The sequence below is a fragment of the Rutilus rutilus genome (genome assembly GCF_951802725.1).
Source record: "Rutilus rutilus genome assembly, chromosome: 23".
Classification (NCBI taxonomy): domain Eukaryota; kingdom Metazoa; phylum Chordata; class Actinopteri; order Cypriniformes; family Leuciscidae; genus Rutilus; species Rutilus rutilus.
Window position 1 is genome coordinate 21,115,181 of NC_140233.1, and position 22,462 is coordinate 21,137,642.

The 22,462-nt window shown below is 40.3% G+C and overlaps 1 protein-coding gene across 1 annotated transcript in view; it reads left to right on the forward strand.

Moving 5' to 3' along the window:
* The window catches only part of LOC311283312 (receptor-type tyrosine-protein phosphatase eta), a gene marked incomplete at its 5' end in the record, with an annotated part of 35,838 nt that extends 16,707 nt beyond the window's left edge, over window positions 1–19,131 (forward strand). The window contains 12 exons of the mRNA XM_084397665.1: window positions 3,938–3,982; window positions 13,039–13,086; window positions 15,469–15,565; window positions 15,669–15,713; window positions 15,920–16,007; window positions 16,154–16,244; window positions 17,200–17,273; window positions 17,385–17,519; window positions 17,625–17,741; window positions 17,854–18,014; window positions 18,139–18,274; window positions 18,874–19,131. Coding sequence (XP_084253791.1) covers window positions 3,938–3,982; window positions 13,039–13,086; window positions 15,469–15,565; window positions 15,669–15,713; window positions 15,920–16,007; window positions 16,154–16,244; window positions 17,200–17,273; window positions 17,385–17,519; window positions 17,625–17,741; window positions 17,854–18,014; window positions 18,139–18,274; window positions 18,874–19,005 — 1,169 coding nt within the window. The remainder of the gene's footprint in view (window positions 1–3,937; window positions 3,983–13,038; window positions 13,087–15,468; window positions 15,566–15,668; window positions 15,714–15,919; window positions 16,008–16,153; window positions 16,245–17,199; window positions 17,274–17,384; window positions 17,520–17,624; window positions 17,742–17,853; window positions 18,015–18,138; window positions 18,275–18,873) is intronic.
* Between the last annotated feature and the right edge of the window lie 3,331 nt (window positions 19,132–22,462).

Genomic DNA, 22,462 nt, shown 5'->3' on the forward strand with positions numbered 1-22,462 from the left:
AACATTCAAACAATTATTTATTTTGGCTGAAAAAAAAAAATATATATATATATATATATATATATAAATAAATAAATAAATAAAAATAGTAATAATAATAATAATAAATAAATAAATAAATAAATATAAATAATAATAATAATAAAAAAACACAGCAGAACAGGCATTCAACAATTGGTTATTTCTAAAAAAAAAAAAAAAAAAGCGAAACAGTCTCAGATTTTGTTCAGATATTACAGTATCAAATATAATACTATATTTAAAAAAAAAAAATATATATATATATATATATATATAGGCCTATATATATATATATATATAAAAAATAAAAAAGACATCAATTATAGCATCAATACAGTTAGTTACAAGGCAATGCCAGCCAACACAATATCTGTTTGTAATTTAATCAGATATTTCTATATTTATTGCTCTGTCAATAGTTTAGGTACCTGATCCGTTTTTTTTTTTTTTTTTTTTTTAATATATATATAACTGTATACAAAAGAAAAAACTTGAGGATGCTACATTTTACTCCAGAAGTACTCTCATTCCCAATATGTTTATTTTGTTTTATTTATGTGATTTATTTTATTTTTATTCCTACTTTTTAAATTCCTTATATGAATGTTATCTCTCTATTTATTCAATAATTCTTAAGATTTCCCTACTTTTTCTTAAAATATCGTAATCTCTAAACTAGGTCTGGTCTTAGTGGGAGAATGTAGTCTATCCATTTTCCCCATAGCTTGATAAATTTCTCGGATTGAAGCCGAAGATTCATTGTTAATCTCTCCATCGTGTAAATTTCGTTCACAATTCCCAGCCAATCGTTAATTTCTGGTGTTTCAGGTTGCAACCATTTTCTGGTTATAGCTTTTTTACAAGCTATCAACAGAATTCTTATTAGATATTTATCAGATTTGTCTTCTGATTTAAGACTTTTAAGACCAAAGTATAGAGTTGAAAAACTAAATTGGATGGGTTCCATGAATATATTCTCTAAACTCTTATGAATTTCTTGCCAAAATTTCTGAACTTTAGAGCATTCCCAGAATATATGGCTATGATTGGCTTCATTTGAGCCGCACATTCTCCAACAGGTTGCATTTTTGCTTCGATATCTTTTCTGCTTAGGGGTGAGGAAAAATCTAGTGACATTTTTCCAACCAAATTTTGTAGTTATTTTTGTCATGTCACCCGTTTTATATATTGAAATAAACATTGTAAGAATACGGTTTTCCTTGTCATTATATTCCCTTACAATATTATTAATTTTGTGTCTTATTTGTAAATATCTATGAAAATCCTTATTACATAACAAGTGTTCACTTTTGAGTGTCTCAAAATCCAACATTTGCCCTTTATGTAAAAACGTACAGTATGCTGTGAGGCCTCGTTTAGTCCAAGCTTTAAAGCTGTCGTCTATAGTATTTGGAGCAAAAGTTGAGTCATAAGCGGGCCATCTCAAGATTGATACCAAGTCTATCAAATTATTTTTTTTTATTGTATCTTGCCAAATCTTTAATAAGTTAGTTGTCCACGGATTGAGTTCCTGTGTGTACATTTTAGTCAAGTGTTCATCTGCCATTATAGCTTGAATTGGAGGTCTTTTAAGGTTTTCATTTTCTATTTCTTTCCATCTGGCTTTAAAATATGGATTACATAGACATAATAAAGGTCGTAACTGGGCTGCACGATAATACTCCTCTAAACATGGCAAGCCAAGGCCACCTTTTTCTTTCTGTAGTTGTAGTGTCTTAAATTGTATTCTTGTTTTTTTCCCTTGCCATATAAATCGTGATATCAATCTATCCCATTCAATAAAGTTTTGTTTACTTATCTCTATCGGAAGTGTTTGGAAAAAATACAAAAATCTTGGGAGTATATTCATCTTAATTGATTCAATTCTACCATATAATCCTAGATATGGTAGGAGATTCCATCTAACCAAATCTGATTTAAATGTAGAATATAGTGGTTTGTAATTTACATCAAATAGTCGTGTGATATCTTTGGGTATATGAACCCCTAAATATTTCAAATACTCCTCTCCCCATTTAAACTTAAATTTTCCTTTCAAATAACTGGATGGTTGGCAATTAAAAGTTAAGACCTGGGTTTTTTGCACATTTAATTTATAGCCTGATAAATCTCCAAACATAACTAATGTTTCCATCAAGACTTCTAATGATTCATTTGGTTGTCCTAAATAAACTAATATATCATCCGCGAAAAGTGATGATTTCTGTTCTTCTCCATTTATGTCTATTCCCTTAATATTTATATTTTGTTTTATATATTGGCTTAATGGTTCTAAGAATAAAGCAAACAAAAGAGGGGAACATGGACATCCTTGCCTACATGATCTTTCTAAGGTGAACGCTTGTGAAAGATTTCCATTTACTTTAATTCTTGCTGTTGGTTTATTGTATAATGCCTGGAAGGCTCTAATAATTGTGGTGTGAAAGCCAAACTTCTCTAATACCTTATAGAGATACAGCCATCTAACTGTATCAAACGCCTTTTCTGCATCTAATCCCAGAAACATAGAATTTATCTTGTGGTGCTGTATATGCCATAGGATGTGTAACGTACGTCTAATGCTATCTTGTGGCTGTCTTTGACGAATAAACCCTGTTTGATCTAACTGAATAAGGTTAGGCAATATAGTCTCCAGTCTTTTAGCCAAAATTGATGTGAATATTTTATAATCAATGTTTAAAACCGAAATTGGACGATAATTTTTACACTCTAATTTATCTTTTGCGTCTTTAGGAATAATTGTTATTGTAGCTTCCCTCCAGGAAGGGGGAATCTCCCCCTTTTGGAGAGCCCAATTGCACGCAGTTTGAAGTCTTGGGACTATCTGTTCTCGAAAGCTTTTGTACCATTCAGATGTGTATCCATCTGTCCCCGGGCTTTTGTTAGCTTTTAGTCTTGTTATCGATTTATTTATTTCCATTTCTGTAATTTCTTTTGTTAAACTAGCATTCTGCTCTTCAGTAACTTCTGGCAGGTTTAGAGAATTAAGGAAATTTTCTATATGCTGTTCATTTTGCATTGTTGGTTGTGAGTATAGAGTTCTATAATAAAGTTCAAAACTCTGCTGTATTTCTTTCAATTTATAATGTATGACCTTGGTTTGAGGGTTTCTTATTTTATAGACTGTTGAGTCTGCTTGTTGTTTTCGCAGTTTGTAAGCTAAGAGTCTCATAGACTTGTTTCCTGATTCATAATAATTCTGTCTCAGGAATATTAGCTTGCGTTGAATTTCCTCTGTTAATATGGCATCTAACTCTTTCTGTAATCTTTGAATTTTCTGTTTTTCACCAGGGTCATTTGTTCTTTTATGAACCTGTTGTGCCTCTTTCAGTTGTGTTTGTATAAGTTCTATTTTCGCTCGTCTTATTTTCTTTAGTGAAGCAGTATGAGCAATAATTTTCCCTCTTAAGACTGCTTTAAAGGCATCCCATATAATTGTTGGTGATACTTCTCCATTGTCTGAAAGTTCTTCTTTTTTACTGTTAGAAGTAATAGGTACCTCAATATTTCAAATCGCATCCTGAGAATCAACCATCAGCAGCTAAAATAAAAAAAATTACCGTTTAATGTCTATATTATATATTTGTGTGATAATTTTTTTTTTTGAAATGCAGAATTTCATTGAATGCAAAAAGGTCTTTGTAAACATGTCAACAAATATTAAGAAAATTGTAATAATAATTGTTCTTATTTCATGTCACTTTCTGAGAATTAAACAATAGTGCCTAACCAGTTCAAATGTTTAAAATGTAATATAATACAAGTTTTTCTTTTAACAATAAAACATGGATTGTACTACAAAAGTTAATTGTATGAACATATGCCATTGTTATCTTGCAAGTACTATTTCGTAAATGTTTGTATTTTTATTTCATTATATGTCCATATATTACAGCACCCCCTGTCACTACAACCAATTCTCCAACATCTACTCCAACAAGTGAGTATTTTTCATGGACAGCTGTGTAAGCACTTATAGCTGTATTTTATTATTTTTTATTACTAATGAAGTTTTATTGCAATTGTGTCAAACAGCAGCACCTACAAGATGTAATTAATATACATAGACAATGATGACATTTCAGTTGGAAAAACAGGCATGTCTTGTTTGCCAATTTACCCTTTTGTATTTAGAGCCCAGTGTTTCCTGTTTTCCTTGTCGAGTCTTGTCCTACATGGATGTGATATATATATATGTATATATATTGTCATGATAGAATACTGGAAGCAATAGCAGGTAAAATAGTGTTTATTTCGAACAGCAAGATCAAAGGTAATATCACTCAAAAGTCAATGCTGAACGATCTCTTGGGGACAGGCGATCCGATGCTCACAGGAAACCGGCAAACAGACGTTCTCAGGAAACAGACAAACAGACGCTCTCAGGAAACCGGCAAACAGACGCTCTCAGGGGAAGACAATCAGGCTCACTCTCGCAGGGACTTCGATGGTCACGTGAAGAAGTGCTCGGGTGCGGTGAATCCGTGGAATCCTCAGTGCTCGGTGCTCGTGTGCGGTGAAACAGAGAAGACGCGATCCACAGGAAGTACAAGATCCGGATGAGACGGCACAACACACACACACAGGACTGCAAACAACGGATGGACACTGGAAAGGAGAGGTGAATGAGTATTTATGGAGAGCGGGAATGGATTGCACCTGAAGCAGGGAATGGGAGTGATTGACGACAGCTGGAGCACTGAACAATCACGCGAGCGGGACAACGCCCACTCGCGCACACTCACAGACATGTAAACAAACAGTGACACGAGACACAGAGGAAACAGTGCATAAATCAACCGTGACAGTACCCCCTCTCCTAGGAATGCCTCACGGCATTCCCAGACCCCCTTACCTGTCGATTGTAATCATCGATAAGGGAGTGATCCAGGATGTCACGAGCAGGAACCCAACTTCTCTCCTCCGGACCGTAACCTTCCCAATCCACCAAGTACTGGAACCCGCGTCCCCTCCGCCTAGAATCCAGGATGCGACGGACCGAATAGGATGGTTCCCCGTCTACGAGCCGCGGCGGTGGGGGAACCGGGACTGGCGGATTAATACGTGAAAAAAACACGGGCTTTATTTTTGAAACGTGGAAAACCGGATGAATTCTCCTGTACGCCGGAGGAAGGTTGAGGCGGACTGCCACCGGACTAACAATCTTGGTGACAGAAAACGGGCCAATAAATTTGGGAGCTAATTTATTCGAAACGGAGCGGAGAGGAATGTTCTTGGTAGAAAGCCACACTTTGGAACCGACGACGTATACAGGAGGCCTTGACCGGTGGCGATCGGCCTTGGCCTTGGTGCGCTCCCGCACTTGGAGGAGTGTCTCCCGGGCTCTCGTCCAAGTACGGTGACACCTCTGGATGAAGGCGTGGGCGGAGGAGACCGCGACTTCGGATTCCGTACTAGGAAAAACAGGTGGTTGGTACCCTACACTACACTCAAACGGAGACCGGCCCGTGGATGACACTGGCAACGTATTGTGGGCGTACTCCACCATAGAGTGTTGTTGACACCAAGAGGAAGGATTCCTGGAGACCAAACATCGTAGTGTTCTTTCCAAATCCTGGTTGGCTCTCTCAGTTTGACCATTGCTCTGGGGATGGAACCCAGAGGACAGACTGACCGTCGCCCCCAGCAACTTACAAAACTCTCGCCAGAATTTGGACACAAATTGGGGTCCCCTGTCGGAAACCACGTCTGTCGGGAGGCCATGTAACCGAAAGACGTGATCTACGACTGCCACCGCTGTCTCCTTGGCTGAAGGCAATTTGGGCAAGGGAATAAAGTGGGCCGCCTTCGAGAACCGGTCCACCACGGTTAAAACTACCGTGTTACCCTGGGAGGGTGGGAGGACGGTTATAAAATCTAGAGCGATGTGGGATCAGGGTCTCGAAGGCACCGACAGCGGTTGAAGTAACCCATCTGGGGGTCGATTGGACGACTTACCAGTGGCACAACTAGAGCAAGCCAAAACAAAACTGTGAACATCACGAGCCATAAGTGGCCACCAGAATCGCTGCTTAACTAAAGAGATAGTACGACTCACCCCTGGATGGCAGGCTAGTTTAGAGCAATGACCCCACTGGATAACGTCTGATCGTAATCCCTCCGGCACAAATAAGCGGTTAGGTGGGCACCGGATCGGGGGCGTTACCCCTTCCAAGGCCTTCTTGACCTTCGATTCGACCTCCCATGTGAGCGAAGAGATAATTAGGGTCTCTGGAAAAATGCGCTCGGGAGTAGGTTCGTGTTCGGGACGATCAAAAATACGCGACAAAGAATCGGGTTTGATGTTTTTGGACCCCGGACGATACGAAAGAGTAAAATCGAAACGACCGAAAAAAAAGTGCCCACCGGGCCTGCCTGGAGTTCAATCTTTTGGCGGTTCTAATATACTCCAGATTCTTGTGGTCTGTCCAGACGATAAAGGGTACCCCAGATCCCTCCAACCAGTGACGCCATTCCTCCAAAGCTAACTTGACCGCCAACAACTCTCGGTTACCAATGTCATAATTACGTTCGGCAGGAGATAAACGATGTGACAAAAACGCGCAAGGATGCATCTTGTCGTCTGAAGGAGAGCGTTGGGAAAGAACTGCGCCTACCCCCACCTCTGACGCATCGACCTCCACCACAAACTGAGGTGATGTATCAGGGGCGATTAAGATGGGAGCTGAAACAAAGCGGCTCTTTAGTTTGGCAAACGCAGCCTCAGCTGCGTCTGACCACCTGAACTTAGTTTTGGGGGAGGTCAGTGCGGTCAGAGGTGCGGCTAGTTGGCCAAAGTTGCGAATAAACCGCCGATAGAAGTTGGCGAATCCCAGAAACCGCTGCAGGGCCTTGCGGGAATCTGGGATTGGCCACTCTACCACAGCCTTAACTTTGTCAGGATCCATACGCATACTTTCAACCGACACGATGTGTCCCAAAAAAGGAACCGACTGTGCATGGAAAACGCATTTCTCCGCCTTGACAAAAAGCCCATTCTCTAGCAATCGTTGAAGCACTCGTCGAACATGTTGCACATGCTCCTGGAGAGACGAAGAAAAAATCAATATGTCATCCAGGTAAACATATATGAATTGATCGATCATGTCTCGCAACACATCATTGACGAGTGCCTGGAAGACTGTGGGACTATTGGATAAACCAAACGGCATAACCAAATATTCAAAGTGCCCCCTAGGGGTGTTAAAAGCAGTCTTCCATTCATCCCCCTTCCTGATGCGGACCAAATGATAAGCATTACGTAAGTCCAATTTTGTGAAGAGTGACGCTCCCTGCAACCTCTCGAAGGCTGAAGACATCAATGGCAAAGGATAGGTGTTCTTCACCGTGATGTTATTCAACCCTCGGTAGTCAATGCAAGGTCGCAGAGAGCCGTCCTTCTTCCCCACAAAAAAGAACCCCGCCCCCGCTGGAGAAGAGGAAGGCCGGATGAACCCGGTTGCTAGAGAATCAGAAATATATTTCTCCATAGCCTCTCTCTCCGGAACCGAGAGTGAATAAATCTTGCCCTTGGGCGGAGACTTACCTGGCAGTAAATCTATTGCACAGTCATAGGGACGATGCGGAGGGAGAGAAGCAGCCCTTGACTTACTGAACACTTTCCTCAGGTCGTGGTACTCTACGGGCACGTTTGACAAATCCACTGCTTCCTCCTGCAACACAGGGACAGAAACAACAGAACAAGCAGACACTAGACACGAATTATGACACTCAGTGCTCCAAGCCGATATGGTTCTCTGTTTCCAGTCAATACGGGGGTTATGCAAACTTAACCAGGGGTGTCCTAAAACGATGGGTGTGAGGTGGGAGTCCATGATGTAGAATGAAATGGTCTCAGCGTGATTTCCAGATGTGATGAGTGTGAGGCTCTCGGTGACTTGAGAGATGGCTGGTAGTGTTTGTCCGTTTAATGCATTTACAGTGATGGTCTGAGGGAGTGTTCGGAGGGGAATATGAAACTGTAAAGCAAAACTGTGATCCATAAAGTTACCCTCAGCTCCCGAGTCAATAAGTGCCTTGCAGTGGTGATCGTGAGTTGACCATCTCAGTCTTACCGGGAGGATGGTGGAAGTGGATGAGGTCTTTTCTGCGGAGATCCCACCCGACAGTAGCCTCATACTTACTGTCGGGCTGGGCCTTTTACTGGACAACAATGAGCGAAATGTCCGGCGCCACCACAGTATAGACAAAGGCCCTGGGATCTCCGCCTTTCTCTTTCCTCCCGGGAAAGCCGAGCTCGCCCTACCTGCATGGGCTCGGGATCGTGGGGACCGAACGCGTCCATGCCGCTGGACCGCTGGTGTTCCATGCTGCCGCGGACTATGGTGGGTGACGTTCGTTGACCGATCCGAGATAGACGAGCGTCCACCCTCAAGGCCAGATCAATAAGCGCGTTTAGTGATGGGGGCAGGTCCAGGGCGTAGATCTCCCTTTGGACACGTTCGGCCAGCCCATGCAGGAATAAATCCCACTGCGCCTCCTCGTTCCAGCGACACTCGGCCGCCAGGGTCTTGAACTCAATGGAATAGTCCGAGACGGATCGATCTCCCTGGCGTAGCTCTGCCAGAACCCTGGCAGCCTCTCTTCCCGCGACGGCACGATCAAAGACCCTCCTCATTTCCGTCGCGAGCGCCTGGAACGAGGAGCAGCACTGGTCTTGATTTTCTCACACGGCAGTTCCCCAAAGCGCCGCTCTCCCAGTCAGTAGCGTCAATACGAACGCCACTTTCGACTCCTCTCTCTCAAAAGTCTTCGGCTGTAGGGCGAAATGCATGCTGCAACGTGTTAGAAATGGACGACAGAAGTTGGGCTCACCGGAGTATGACTCAGGGGTAGGGAGTCTGGGCTCCGACTGGGAGAGAGGCACAGCTGGTGTGGGGGGAACTGCCAGTGCGTCTGGTGGTGCTGGCGCAGTGGGAGGTTGAAGCTGATGGAATCGCTGGGTGAGCTCGGACACCTGCGAGGCAAGAGCCTGAATTGCTCGTCCTGTCTCCCCCTGGCTGCGTTCCTGTGCATCCATACGGCCGATGCATACTCGAATAAACTCCTCCAATGAGGCTGAAGATCCACCTGCTGCTTCCATGTCTTGGTCCATCCGTTCTGTCATGATAGAATACTGGAAGCAATAGCAGGTAAAATAGTGTTTATTTCGAACAGCAAGATCAAAGGTAATATCACTCAAAAGTCAATGCTGAACGATCTCTTGGGGACAGGCGATCCGATGCTCACAGGAAACCGGCAAACAGACGTTCTCAGGAAACAGGCAAACAGACGCTCTCAGGAAACAGGCAAACAGACGCTCTCAGGGGAAGACAATCAGGCTCACTCTCGCAGGGACTTCGATGGTCACGTGAAGAAGTGCTCGGGTGCGGTGAATCCGTGGAATCCTCAGTGCTCGGTGCTCGTGTGCGGTGAAACAGAGAAGACGCGATCCACAGGAAGTACAAGATCCGGATGAGACGGCACAACACACACACACAGGACTGCAAACAACGGATGGACACTGGAAAGGAGAGGTGAATGAGTATTTATGGAGAGCGGGAATGGATTGCACCTGAAGCAGGGAATGGGAGTGATTGACGACAGCTGGAGCACTGAACAATCACGCGAGCGGGACAACCCCCACTCGCGCACACTCACAGACATGTAAACAAACAGTGACACGAGACACAGAGGAAACAGTGCATAAATCAACCGTGACATATATATATATATATATGTATATATATATATATATATATATATATATATATATATATATATATATATATTATATATACTTTTGAGAACACCACTCAAGGAACAGGTTCCACTTCAGGGTGTAAGCATGCCTTGTAGAGGGTGCTCTCGCAGAAATGATGGTGTCTATGACAGCTTGTGGTAGATCACCTAGAATCTCGTCCAGGGACCAGACATGGAGTTTCCAGTGGCCTGGACGTGGGTGCCATACGGTGCACAGTCTCTGAGAGAGGTGGTCCTCCCTGAGAGGAATGGGCCAGGGAGGGGCTGTCGAGAGGAGCATCAGTTCGGGGAACCAGGTCCGGTTGGGCCAATAAGGGACAACTAGCAAGACCTGTTTCTCTTCCTCACTGACTTTGCACAGCATTCGTGCCGAGGGTCCCCTGGGTCAGGGAGTAAAACAACTGGCAATGGGACGAGTCCGGAGAGGCAAACAGATCTATCTGTGCGGCCCCGAAGTGGTCCTAAATCAGCTGGACCGCCTGGGGATGGAGTCTCCACTCTTCCTGGGCCACAGGCTGACGTGAGAGCTCTTTGGCGGCATGATTGAGCTGGCCGGGGATATAAGTGGCACGAAGCGACCTCCGATGCTTCTGACTCCATAGGAGAAGATGGCGGGCGAGTTGCGACATGCAAGGGGAGCATAGACTAACTTGATGGTTGATGTACGCAATGGTTGCAGTGTTGTCCGTACGGACCAGCACATACTTGCCGAGCAGTGGCAGTTTGAGGTGTCTCAGAGCAAGGTGTACTGCTAACAACTTGAGGCAGTTGATGTGCCAATGCAGTTGGGGACCCGTCCAGACACCCGCTACTGCATGCCCGCTGTACGTGGCCCCCCAGCCGGTGTTTGAGGCATCTGTGGAGTCCACAGCATACCTGAACACTTGTTCTAGATGTTCAATCGGTACTGTGCTTTCCTTCCTGCAAGATGGGTTGGAGCGAGGGCTGTCTCCCTCCACCCTCAAAGTGTATGTTGCCTCTATTGCCATACATCACGATGCAGTTGATGGGAGATCCGTGGGGAAACGAAGGGTCTAACCACGGGCTGAGGGTTTGGCAGCAGGCTGGGGTGATTGTCACACGGAACGTGCCGCTCTGCGACGCCCATCTCGGGACTCGGCCGTGAAGCCAGTGCTAAAGTGGTCTCATATGAAGCAAACCCAGCGGCGTTTGACAAAGCCCCATGAGCCTCTGAAAAAGTTTCAGTGGGACCACTGTTCTGTGCTTGACAGTATTCAAGCAGTTCAGCACTGACTGGACACGTTCCTCTGTGAGGCGTGCCGTCTGTGGACCGAGTCCAGCTACATTCCGAGAAAAGAGATCCTCTGCACAGGGGCGAGTTTGCTCTTTCTTTTCCCAGTTGATCCGAAGACCCAACTGACTGATATGCTGGAGCAGCAAGCCCCAACTGCTCCCGAGACTGAGCTAGTATCAGCCAGTCGTCGAGATAGTTGAGGATACGAACACCACGCTCTCATGGGAGCAATGGCCACCTCCATGACCTTTGTAAAGACTTCGTAAAGTAGTGGGCCGCCGGGGCAGGATGTGCCGGATCGCCTCAGTCTGCTTCTGGGCGGCGGAGAACTGTTGGGCGAAGTCCTCCACCGCGTCACCGAAGAGCCCAACCTGGGAAATGGGGAGTCCAGGAACCGAGACTTGTCGGTCTTCCTCATATCGGTCAGGTTGAAACCAGAGATGGCGCTCCTGGACCACTAGAGTGGATGTCGTCATCTTCAGAGTCCAGCTCCCCTTATGATGCAGCGATCGACATCCTGTCCTCAGGAGGAGGCCTGCACGAAACAGCTGGTTGGTCCACTACAGAGGGACCAGCACGTTCAGTAGGGAGCTCCACCGGCTGCGGTGTGACAGAGGAGTGAGGGGCCCACGGGGACTGGTTACCGGGTGGGGAAGCCCTCACTGCAATCCTCAGATCACCCATTCCACACGGAGCAGTAGCTCTCTTCTGGGGTCGGCCAGAAGGGGCGCTAGAGCGGGGCATGGGAATGGGGACTCCACCTTCAGGGATGAAGGCGAGTCTCAATCTCAACACCGAGATAGTCATGTTCCCGCAATGAGAACATGAACCATCCACAAAAGCTGCTTCAGCGTGATGAATGCCCAAACACGTGATGCATCTATTGTGACCGTCAGCTGGAGACAGGGAACGACCGCATCCAGAAATGCATGGCATCTTGAAAAAGCCGCAAACACACCCGTGTTGCTATTTCTGGAAATGGGACTCTCACCAGTGCCGTAGCTTGGATAGCAGCCTGTACCAGTGAAGCACTCACTTCTTCGCCCTCTAACCAGCTGTCAAACAAACAAACACAAAGAGAATGATGTTAAAACAGCAGTTGCACTCGCGCTGTAGAACCACCAGCACCAGGAGAGCCTTCCAGAAGAAGCACCGACACACTCGCTCGTTGAAAGAATCAACACTCTTTGGAAACATTGACATGAAGACCGATCGGCTCCGAAGCGAAGGACAAATGGTGCGTACATCCGCTTCCGTATTTATACCCGCACTGCGGGGCGGAGTGTGAGATGCAAATATCGCACGCCAATGTGCATTGGCTCGTTTGATCAATACTCGAAGATGACAGGCTCTCTTTGATATGTGTCTTGTTTGCCAATTTATTTATTAAATTAATCAAAATTATTTTATGAATGCAGAACACAAAAATTGTATGGCAAAGCCCTAAATCAAACAATTAATCAGCATAATCGTCAAAGCTCTAAAACTGACAATTAATTGGCATAATCACAATTGTTTTGTCCTAATTAATTGTCAGCCAAATTTCATTGTACTACAGTAACTCCATACATTTTTGTCGATTTTTATCTTTGGCGCAGGAGAAAATCTAAAGCTAAGCTTCAAGCATAGACAATACAGGACAATGAACTGAACCAAACAGATGCCTTAAAAGCACACAGGATAAAGAGAAAGTTAACAAGACACAGGTGAACACAAAACATAAGCAAGGGAACAAACTAGACACAGGGAAAACAGGAAACAGGAATAACAAAGTAAAAGTCATTGGAAAAGCAAACAGTTTTAACTAAATTATTTACTGTTTGTCATGTTCTTTTAATAGTAATTATTGTAATACAGAATTACAGAATGTCGTATTTAAAAAAAAAATATATATATATATATCCTTGTAAATATATCCTATGACATGTATTGCTCAATAAAACTGTATTTATATTTCTTTCTATATCAAAATATTCCAGCAGACACTACAATCTCTTCAACTAATTCTTCAACATCAGCTACTACAAGTGAGTATGTTTATTCATGGACATTTGAGTAAACATGTTAATAGGAACATTATTTCAGTAGTTTATTCACATGCTCATGCTAGAGTAATGTTCATGTAGAGTTATCTTAAAACGTCCTTAGAAAGTTCTTCTTTTTTACTGTTAGAAGTAATAGGTACCTCAATATTTCAAATCGCATCCTGAGAATCACCCATCAGCAGCTAAAATAAAAAAAATTACCGTTTAATGTCTATATTATATATTTGTGTGATAATTTTTTTTTTGAAATGCAGAATTTCATTGAATGCAAAAAGGTCTTTGTAAACATGTCAACAAATATTAAGAAAATTGTAATAATAATTGTTCTTATTTCATTTCACTTTCTGAGTATTAAACAATAGTGCCTACCAGTTCAAATGTTTAAAATGTAATATAATACAAGTTTTTCTTTTAACAATAAAACATGGATTGTACTACAAAAGTTAATTCAAATCAAATCAAATCAAAGTTTATTTATAAAGCACAGTAAAAACAACAATAGTTGACCACTGTGCTGTACAATGTCATACTAAAAAAAGGTATAAAATAAGTGATATACACATATGCATATATACACATACACATGTACACATGCACAAATATACATACATGCGCATATACACACAGTACACACCTATACACAAAAACATGCGTAACACAAACATACATACATACATACATACATAAATATAATAAAGACCGCAATGCAAAAAAGAGAAAAAAAGAGAGAATGAGTAAATCAGAACACTGATAAATTGTCTAAAAAAGTCTAGGAACAGTTATATGCCTGAGAAAAAAGGTATGTTTTTAGCTTAGATTGAAATTCAGCTTCTGATGAAACTGATCTAAGAGAGACCGGGAGACTGTTCCACAACTTTGGCCCAACAACAGAAAAAGCCTGGTCACCTCGCAGCTTTAATCTAGATCTAGGGACCATCAGTAATTTTTGTTCAGAGGATCTCAGAGATCTAACAGAGGTTTTTGGGTTCACAAGGTCGCAAAGATAAGTAGGGGCTGAACCATTCAAAGCTTTAAAAACAAAAAGTAAAATTTTTAAATCAATTCTGTAGTGGACCGGCAACCAGTCCAAGGAGCGCAGTACAGGGGTAATATGTTCGAACTTGCGAGTACCAGTCAAAAGTCTGGCAGCTGCTTTCACGCTCTGAAAATCACAACAAAAATCACAACATCATCTGTGTTTCTGACGTGGCACGAACCAGTAAAAAATAGATCTTTCTTTAAACTTCATTGGACTGATGATAAAACAATTGGAAATGCAAAAAAACGAGTAGCACTTCCTGTCACAACACTGATCGGACTTCTGGAGTCAGTTACATATTCTGGATTACTGCTAATTTGTGAAAGCACTATGTCCAAATCTCCATACAAGGCTCCTGTTTCAGAGTAAATATTTCAGTAATAGTTTGACTTTCAATGTAACCTCCATCAAAATAAGAACAATAGATAATGTGATTTAAGGCAAACTGATTTGCATCTCAGTATCCAAGTATGTCAACTAGTTCCATCAACTGTTCTGATAGTGATAGGATAATCAATGTATAATCAGTGATTTTTGTCAGGACATCTTAGTTGTAGTTTACTTGTTTGAATGTGAGAATCCTGTCTCACACGTGTTCTTGGTTGTATTTTATTCGCATAGATTAAGGTTTTAGTATCATAATCTATTAATCTTTTAGTGAGCATTCTTCTGAGACATAAGCCTTGACACCATCTTATATTTACTCTTTTGGACAGAAAACTATAGTGACATTTTACTCTCACAGACACACTGAGCACTGGCTGCTATATATATATATTGTAACTGGTCCCATATCATTACTGGGTCAGAGAGGAGTTCACTTTGTAATATGTTTAAAAATGTAGGGAGTCAAAAACCGGGAGTCAGTTACACATTTTGTGTCACTGCTGTTACTGAAGATCCAAAGCAAAGACAAAGTGAACCTTTCTGCATCTCATAATTTACCAGTATGTAGAATTTTAAAATATATGACCTCTTCATTTTTGAACACATCTGATCATCATCCAAGCTCCCTCACAGACTAAACATTAGAATAATGGTTTGACTATCAATGTAACATTCTTCAAAATAAACAAAATATATAATGTTTTTTAAGGCTGAACTATTAGCATCTTACTATATACTAGTATGTCATCTAGTATCATTAAATGATCTGATAAGGTTAATATAATCAATAAAGGCTTTCTTCTTTTACATTTTTAAACATATTACAAAGTGAACTCCTCTCTGACCCAGTAATGATATGGAACCAGTTACAATAATATTAGTGCCATTTGAACTGCAGTTTCTTAATTGGGAACATATTTAATATGTATATTTTTCAGATCCAGAGGACAAGACTGCTCTGATTGTTGGCATAGTTGTGTCATTGATCTGTATTCTCTTGATTATCGCTCTAATTCTATTCTTCTATTTAAGAAGGTGAGTTACCAGTATCATCCGAGAAATTAAGATTGGATAGAAATCAAGATATACAGAGTAATCTTATTATAATTTCTCTATTAATCTCTATTGTCTGTTCCAGACAAACCAAAAAACAATGTCCTGACATCCCTGTACACAACATTAGGTAACTTTGTTTGATAGATTTTATAGATTAATATTTATTTGACAAAACCTAAAAGTGTAACTGAATTATTTTTTACTTTCTATTTCCAGAGATAAAATATAAGTCACTTTTTATTATTAACCCACATACTTGTAATTATTTTTAAAGTTGTAAAAAATATTGGTAGGTTTTTGTCCTCAATGATTTCTTTGTTTTGTCATACACAGTAATAGTGGTTTAAAATTAGAAGATTATGAAGAGTATTTTAAGCGGAAACATGCAGATTCCAACTGTGGTTTTGCTGAAGACTATGAGGTACACATGGGAAACACATATAAACACATAAACAAATATATATTTAATATCAAACATTTGCTCTTATGACTTGTCATATAGATTCATTTATGAATTATAATAGAGTTTTCAAAGTCTAGGTCTAACGAAGTGCTGTGTTGTTGCAGGATTTGAAATCTGTTGGAACTGCGCAGTCAAAGAACGCCGGCCTGTCTATTGAAAACAAGGCAAAGAATCGTTACACAAATGTTTTACCTTGTGAGTAGACTGACTGACTGTTGCATATTGTATTAAAAGGTGGTGAAATTTTTTGAAATGCACAGTGAAAATACCATCAGAAAGCAAGTCTCTGTTTTTTTGTGCAGATTTCCATTATTGCAAATAATTCCATTAGTGCAGAATTATGAGGAACTTTGAGTTGACATAAAAACAAATCAGATGAATATAATATTACATGAATTGCACCTGGACTATTCACATGGAAGTCACATTGCAGAAAAGCAGATACATTTTCAGTTCATTTCCATATATGGACGACGCTCAGATTTCAATTGAAAAGTTTTTTTCATTTCAATTTCATTAAAAAATATTTGGCCCACATTCAACTGCAGTGCAAATGTAGCTTTATTTTAGTATCATGAATCTCAAATTTTCCCACTCCTAAAAGTCTCAGAAAGAAGTGAACAGTTGTTACTGTTACAGATTATTGATAGAGTAGTTAATGTGTGGATCTAATTGTATGCAAGGGACACAAAAGAAGAACACAAAACAACATATTTTGAAGGATGTCGGTTACCAAACAGTTGATGGACCCCATTGACTTCCACAGTATTGTTTTCCTACTATGGAAGTCAATGGGGTACATCAACTGTCTAGGTTATCGACATTCTTCAAAATATCTAAAGAAATTTATACAGGTTTGAAACAACTTGAGGTTGAGTAAATGATGACAGAATTTTCATTTTTAAGCGTACTATTCCTTTAACTAAACTAGACACAGGTGATAACAATCAGAAACCGCAGCAACCAAGAAAAACAGAAAATCATGTGAATTTTTTTTTTTTTCAAAATAAGAGCCTTAGGAATATAACAGAACATGACAGATATACAGATACAGTTTGAATTTATACTAAATCAGATGCATCATTTTTAGTTCTTAATACGGTAAATAAATACTGACTGAAACTAATTGGATCATGTTTTCCTTCTTCAGATGATTCTTCAAGAGTGAGATTATCAATGTGTGGCAACCCCTTTGATGACTACATCAATGCCAACTACATTCCGGTGAGTACATATACTGTACAAAAGGGAATTTTCAGCAGGTCACATGACTTCTCCATATGTTGTATATATACATTTTTCACTAATCATATTTATTGATTTATTTTTGGTCAGGGCTACAATTCAAGAAAAGAGTTTATAGCTGCTCAGGGTCCGTTGCCCGTCACAGTGAATGAATTCTGGAGAATGATCTGGGAGAAGAACGTCTACACCATAGTGATGCTGACCAAATGCAACGAGCAGGGACGGGTGAGTTCAGAATTTTATATTGAAATATTATTAGCCACATTGAAAAGTGTTGAAAATGTATATGCAGAGTTAAAGCAAACCAGCAATCCGTGTCATTTTCTCCAGGTGAAATGTGAGAAGTACTGGCCATCTGAGACTCATCATTATCATAACATCTCAGTGACGACCACCTCAGATATACCACTGGACAGCTGGACCATAAGAGACTTCAGAATCAAAAATGTGAAGAAATCTGATATCTCAATTTCCACTTTCAGTAGCATACAGGATTGAATTTTGTTGTTGTTGTTATTAAATCAGTAGTATTTTACAATAATATGATTGATCACTGTAGATGAAAACAGCAGAAACTCGCTACGTACGCCAGTTCCACTTCACAGCGTGGCCGGATCACGGAGTTCCAGAGACCACTGAAGTCCTCATTGATTTCAGACACCTGGTGAGGGAACACATGGACCAGTACTCACGCCACTCTCCAACTGTGGTGCATTGCAGGTAAATGAGATTCCTATAAACAAAACATTCATGAATTTATATTGCAATGCAAACATCAAATATTAAATTTGCCATTCGTTTGATTAAACCTTCATCTCATTGTTTGACCTTCTGAATTTTTCAGTGCTGGTGTGGGAAGAACAGGGACCTTCATTGCCATTGACCAACTGATTTTCCAGATTGAAAGAGAAAGCACGGTGGACATCTACGGAATTGTTAATGATATGCGCATGCACAGGGCTCTTATGGTCCAGACTGAGGTAAGGGACCATAGAGGAACATTCCAAGTTAAGCTCAGTCAATGACATTTGTGGCATAATGTTTATCAAAACCAAAATAACTTTAACCTCAACTACCTTCTTTCCTTTAATAAATAAATAAATAAATGAATAAATGGATGCAACAGTATGGGAATTACAATGAAGTATATGCGGACAGTTTTTAGAGGACTAGAAAGCAGAATTTATAATTTTATAAAAGTGACACAGATGTAGAGGACAATGGTGATAAAGGTAAATCGATAGTAAATGGGTAAGGATATGTCTCCAGTAATGAACATTTTGCAACAAATGTTGTTGATTGACCTAAAATGAGTATATAACCCAGAATATATTAGTATAGAAATTGGAGCTGATAGAATTTGACTTCCACAAAGAAACGGTGTTTGGTGTTTTTAGCCCCCAATGGCGCCTTCCAGGGTAGGTTTAAGGTTAAGGTTAGGGTAGCTGCCTGGAAGGAGCCATTGGGGGCTAAAAACACCATAGAGCCAAAGAAACTGTCGATTATAGTAAAGTAGACTTATACTTTTTACTTTTACACTATTCTATGTTATCTTTTTCTTTCTGTTTGTCTACAACAGGAGCAGTATGTTTACCTCCACACGTGTGCGCATGACATCATTCGAGCAAGAACCGGAACCAACGTGGACTTAATTTACCAGAACAACGAAGCACTAAATATCTATCAGAATGTAAAATATTTAAAATTGTAACTGTATACGGCCTGAAGATGGCCCTCAGAGCATATTTAAAAGAGCATTTAAATAATGAAATTCACACTTTACATTTACAGTAGTTCAACTGTAATTTATTTTCTTGCGCAATACCCCAAAACTTTGGGTAACATTTTAATTTTAAGAAATATATTTAAGAGATTACACTGGAAAGAATGCAACATGTTCTATGTTAATTTTGAAGTAAACAGCAAATAATGTGCAAGTAATTGTATTTATATTTCAATCAAGAGATCTTTATTTTTATACTGTCACATGTCCAAAAGGATTATTTGAATAATTGTACATGATATATTTTCTGCAATATCAAACCCCTGTACATTTCAGTACTGACATGATTGTATCTGCTCATAGAGGCATCTGTGAGATCCCATGTTTTATAAAATGTGCATCTCTTCAATGTTATTTAAAGGAATTACAGTATCTTACATTATATAACTATTTAGAGCAGTAACAAAATGATTTTTCTTTTTCCACACTAGATGCACTCCCAACCTGTCAATGCACATGAAAATGTGAATGTGTTTGTGTGCTGTTATAGACATATTTAGAAAGTAAGAAAATATTAAATTTTTATTATTATTATTATGTTGTTGTTGTTTTTTAAGGGTTAAGCTGTGTGCACAAAGTTCAACCTGCTGTGCTGGATATGAGCATTTGCTTGAGATTTGTAATTTACATTGTGTTTTGTTTTTATACAGTTACTGTAGTTTCAGACTAATTTGATTAGACAAGCAGCATTCCTAGAGAGCTAATATTTCATATGCAAGTACAGCTATACAAACTATCCAAATTATGTCTGAAATGTAAGTAACTCTATATTATATTATGCTCTATTTACTGCACTTTGTTGAAAAGTGATTACACTCGTACACACTTACTGTAATGGATTACACACTGTAATGTTATTAAACTTAGCAGCTGTGATTTCCCACCCGCACTCTTACTTGTGTGATATTGCTTAAATATATTTTATAAAGCATTGTTTAAGCCATTTTTACTGTTTATATCTTTCTATGATCAACACTTGCAATACTTTTATTTAACATTTTTATTTGTTTTTGAACATTAGTTGCATTAGAATCTCTTTCCCACTTACATTTCCCAGTGGTCCCTTCAAGAAACACAATTTCATTTGTTTCTTGCTTTTATATCTTTTGTAAACGTATTTGTGTGTATGGACGTTATTTATGAAGCCTTGCATATAGGAAGTGTCTTTACCTAATTTTGGTTTTATCTAATGATGATAGATAATGATTCTGATGCATGCTGAAAACAATGACCACAAAATAAATAACAAATACATTCATTTTTAAAAATATAAAAAGTACTGTGATTATTCAACGGAAGTGATTTGTTGTTTTTTAAAGTGCTCTGTGCATTTATATATATTATTAAAAAATATGGCAGAACATTTTATTCCTTAAGCACTCTTCCTGCCATTTCACATAAGGTGTATAGTATATTGTAATACATTTGTGGAGCCAATATACAGTGAGGAAAATAAGTATTTGAACACCCTGCTATTTTGCAAGTTCTCCCACTTGGAAATCATGGAGGGGTCTGAAATTGTCATCGTAGGTGCATGTCCACTGTGAGAGACATAATCTAAAAAAAAAAATCCAGAAATCACAATATATGATTTTTTTAACTATTTATTTGTATGATACAGCTGCAAATAAGTATGTCTATCAGCTAGAATTCTGACCCTCAAAGACCTGTTAGTCTGCCTTTAAAATGTCCACCTCCACTCCATTATCCTAAATTAGATGCACCTGTTTGAGGTCGTTAGCTGCATAAAGACACCTGTCCATCCCATACAATCAGTAAGAATCCAACTACTAACATGGCCAAGACCAAAGAGCTGTCCAAAGACACTAGAGACAAAATTGTACACCTCCACAAGGCTGGAAAGGGCTACGGGGAAATTGCCAAGCAGCTTGGTGAAAAAAGGTCCACTGAAGGAGCAATCATTAGAAAATGGAAGAAGCTAAACATGACTGTCAATCTCCCTCGGACTGGGGCTCCATGCAAGATCTCACCTCGTGGGGTCTCAATGATCCTAAGAAAGGTGAGAAATCAGCCCAAAACTACACGGGAGGAGCTGGTCAATGACCTGAAAAGAGCTGGGACCACCGTTTCCAAGGTTACTGTTGGTAATACACTAAGACGTCATGGTTTGAAATCATGCATGGCACGGAAGGTTCCCCTGCTTAAACCAGCACATGTCAAGGCCCGTCTTAAGTTTGCCAATGACCATTTGGATGATCCAGAGGAGTCATGGGAGAAAGTCATGTGGTCAGATGAGACCAAAATAGAACTTTTTGGTCATAATTCCACTAAACGTGTTTGGAGGAAGAAGAATGATGAGTACCATCCCAAGAACACCATTCCTACTGTGAAGCATGGGGGTGGTAGCATCATGCTTTGGGGGTGTTTTTCTGCACATGGGACAGGGCGACTGCACTGTATTAAGGAGAGGATGACCGGGGCCATGTATTGCGAGATTTTGGGGAACATCCTCCTTCCCTCAGTTAGAGCATTGAAGATGGGTCGAGGCTGGGTCTTCCAACATGACAATGACCCGAAGCACACAGCCAGGATAACCAAGGAGTGGCTCTGTAAGAAGCATATCAAGGTTCTGGCGTGGCCTAGCCAGTCTCCAGACCTAAACCCAATAGAGAATCTTTGGAGGGAGCTCAAACTCCGTGTTTCTCAGCGACAGCCCAGAAACCTGACTGATCTAGAGAAGATCTGTGTGGAGGAGTGGGCCAAAATCCCTCCTGCAGTGTGTGCAAACCTGGTGAAAAACTACAGGAAACGTTTGACCTCTGTAATTGCAAACAAAGGCTACTGTACCAAATATTAACATAGATTTTCTCAGGTGTTCAAATACTTATTTGCAGCTGTATCATACAAATAAATAGTTAAAAAAATCATACATTGTGATTTCTGGATTTTTTCTGGATTATGTCTCTCACAGTGGACATGCACCTACGATGACAATTTCAGACCCCTCCATGATTTCTAAGTGGGAGAACTTGCAAAATAGCAGGGTGTTCAAATACTTATTTTCCTCACTGTAGGTGACATGATATGGGCTTGAGTTAGGTACCCTACATGGGAATGTCCATGGGTTCCATATTGGCCCTATCTAAATTAGCCAATACTGATATTACCATAAGAAAAAAAATAAGAAAAAAGGGCCTGTTTAAAAAAGTAATAAAACTTTCTGTTTGGATTGAGGGAACGGAATAGCACACATTATCACATTAAGAGTAACATTTAGTTCCGGTGACAGCAGTCAGCTCCACCTTGAGCAAAAGCTCCAGTTTCTTAGTGTGTGCCAGTTTGTTACCATAGCTTGTTAGGACCAAACAGTTACGTTTTGCTGCATTTTTCTTCTCCCGTTCTATTTGTTGTTGTTTTTTTTCCT